The 2500-nt window shown below is 40.3% G+C and overlaps 1 protein-coding gene across 6 annotated transcripts in view; it reads right to left on the bottom strand.

Moving 5' to 3' along the window:
- LOC113824379 (protein KTI12 homolog) overlaps positions 1–2500 on the bottom strand; it is a 38067-nt gene that overhangs the window by 23775 nt on the left and 11792 nt on the right. The window contains exon 1 of one of the 6 annotated variants that reach the window (XM_070126486.1): positions 2160–2298. The exons of 4 other annotated variants lie outside the window; for them this stretch is intronic. In XM_070126486.1, coding sequence (XP_069982587.1) covers positions 2160–2291 — 132 coding nt within the window. In that variant the 5' untranslated portion in view covers positions 2292–2298. Of the gene's footprint in view, positions 1–2159; positions 2299–2500 lie in introns of those variants that run through there. One more of the 6 variants, XM_070126484.1, reaches the window with a different exon arrangement.

Below are 2500 nucleotides of genomic sequence, written 5' to 3'. Positions count from 1 at the left end.
ACCACCCAAACAGGTTCTCCTGGGGCAATAAAATCCTGGATCTTGGTCTTGCTCCAGGAGACCTCTAGACCCAAGGGCTTTGCTTTATTCCCAAATGTATCCAGATCCATCACTTTTTAAAGACTCAGATAGAATACCAACATCATCAGCAAAGTCAAGGTCTGTAAACCTTGATATTGCCCAGAGTTGCTCCACAATGACTGAACAGTAGCTCTGCCCAGTATCCAGTCCATGAAGTGTTGAAAAGTGTTTGCAAGGACACACCCTTTTCCCTTTCCACTCCTGAATTAACAGACAAGAAGCTCTACAGGCCCCCACCACACTTTAGAACACTTTCAGTACCAGTATACAGACTTGCTATTCCCCTCCAATAACCCTTTTTTGGAATTCCTCTCAGTCTCAGGATCTCCCAGAGTGATTCCTGATTCACCATATCAAATCCCTTTTCTTGATGTAGGCTGTAAGCAGCCCACAACTGAACTTTTTTTTGTTTAGTATGTCCAAATAAAGGAAAAAATTTTCCCTTTCTAACTGATGGCTGGGGAACTAAAACTATTGTATAAATTGTCACAAATTAGGGATAAATCAACAATTTTTGATTTTTGGCTCCCACAAACAAAATCCCAGTTTCCCATTGGTCTCCTGTCTGCAAAAAGATATAAATGCCAAAATGGGTTGAGGCAAAAAACCCTCAGATTCTTCCAGTTCATTACTTCAGAAACATATTTTCTTTAGTCAGGTTCATATGTCACTCAAAATGTTCAACCAACAATAATAATCAGCATAGCATGTAAGCCACAGTGCTACTTTATGCATTCCTACTCTAGACAATTTCCCAAGTCTATTCTAAACAATTTCTAATATCAAATTCGGTAATTTTCTATATTATGTCCGCCGTTTTTAACATCGAAGATTTTGGTATCATTGGATTCCTAGCACTGTCCACATTACAAATATATGTTATTAAAGGGACGGAAATTCCCCCATAGCAACAAACTTTTGGGCCCGAAAAGGGCAGGGCATCAAAGGTTCCAGGGAAAATTTAAATAACACTAATAATATAACCCACAGTAAAAAAAACCATGGTTATTCACATGACTTTTTTTTTGAGGGGGGTGGCCCCCCAACCCCCCGGGGGAAACAAAACATCCACCAAATATTCACGGGAGGCCAATGCGTTAAAAATTATTGTCGATGTTGGGGCGGCAGACATAATATTACAATTTCCTTTTAACATTCCCACTGAATCAAAATTAACCCTTTACATAGTCCCTTGTATACAGAGATGATAGTAGTTTAATCAGGATGAACAGGGTATACCATGAATAGAAGAGCAGCAGTGGGCCGCCCTTGTCGGTGGGTTTTTAACCCCTCTCCCAGGTTACATCAATAGCCTCGGGGTGATGGAGTGGAATGATATATGGACACTAGTAAGACGTATGTAGAGTCAGCCAACAGATGGAGTTATTATCCCATACAGTTACTGAAGTGACTATGTTGCCATCTATTGTATAAGAATGTAGCCTCAAGGTCGAGTTTTGTGTCCTTAGGAACCACAATATTCGTATTCCTAACCAAAATAACCCCGCTTGGGGACTCTGACATTGTCACCGCGATGACTGAATGTAGAGGGTGCTTTACTGGGGACTGATTTCAGTACCTACTATCAGTGGCATCTATCAATGGGGTTTGTACCTTAAAAATCCTAGGTTATGGTAGGTTATGGCTCCCCCCTTGTTCGTGTGTGGTCTATCTATCCTGCCTGAAGACGTGGTGGATTTTGTTTCTTCGGTGGGGGGGGGTGGAACCCCGGGGGGCGCAGGGGGCACAGCCCCCGCAACGGAGTCATTTAATAACCATGGTTATTTTCACTGTGGGTTTTTATATTATGTCCGCCGCTCTGAATCATCGCCCCGCTCTCGGGGCCAAGTTCGTCGCCATAGGGGGGGTTTTCCCTGCAATAAAACCTATATATTTGCATTGTATAGAGGAATCCACCGATACCAGAATCGTCGATGTCGGAGCGGGGGGTCGTAATATAGAAAAAATTTCCTTAAATTCTAATGTTAGGCAGTTTTAATCAGGTGTGAATGTCTGGAAGGTGAAAAAGGCAAGTCGTGCATATCAACACTGGCATTACAACCATCTTTATTTCTTACCTTTTTGAGAAAATCATTCTCACTCACGATGGTAACCGCTTTCTTTTTTTCATTTTCTAAGTATTCCTTTAGTTCCAAACTCCTCTTAGTTTTTCCACTTGATGGAAATCCGCACAAAATAATAAGAGGCATCTTTTGGGGGACTATACAGAATGTTAAGTATTTCAGGATCTCTGCAATACATAATAATAATGATAATGATAATAAAAAAAAAAAAAATATGGTATCTAGCTTCATCCCACTTTGATTTGAATGGTGTAACATAAGTAATTTGGCATGAATGGACATATTGCAGAATTATGATATTCATATACATATGATTGTAATATTTCTCTAAATTA

The sequence above is a fragment of the Penaeus vannamei genome, chromosome 10 (genome assembly GCF_042767895.1).
Source record: "Penaeus vannamei isolate JL-2024 chromosome 10, ASM4276789v1, whole genome shotgun sequence".
NCBI lineage: Eukaryota > Metazoa > Arthropoda > Malacostraca > Decapoda > Penaeidae > Penaeus > Penaeus vannamei.
The sequence above is the reverse complement of the archived record's forward strand: the minus strand, read 5'-3'. Positions and strand labels throughout refer to the sequence as shown.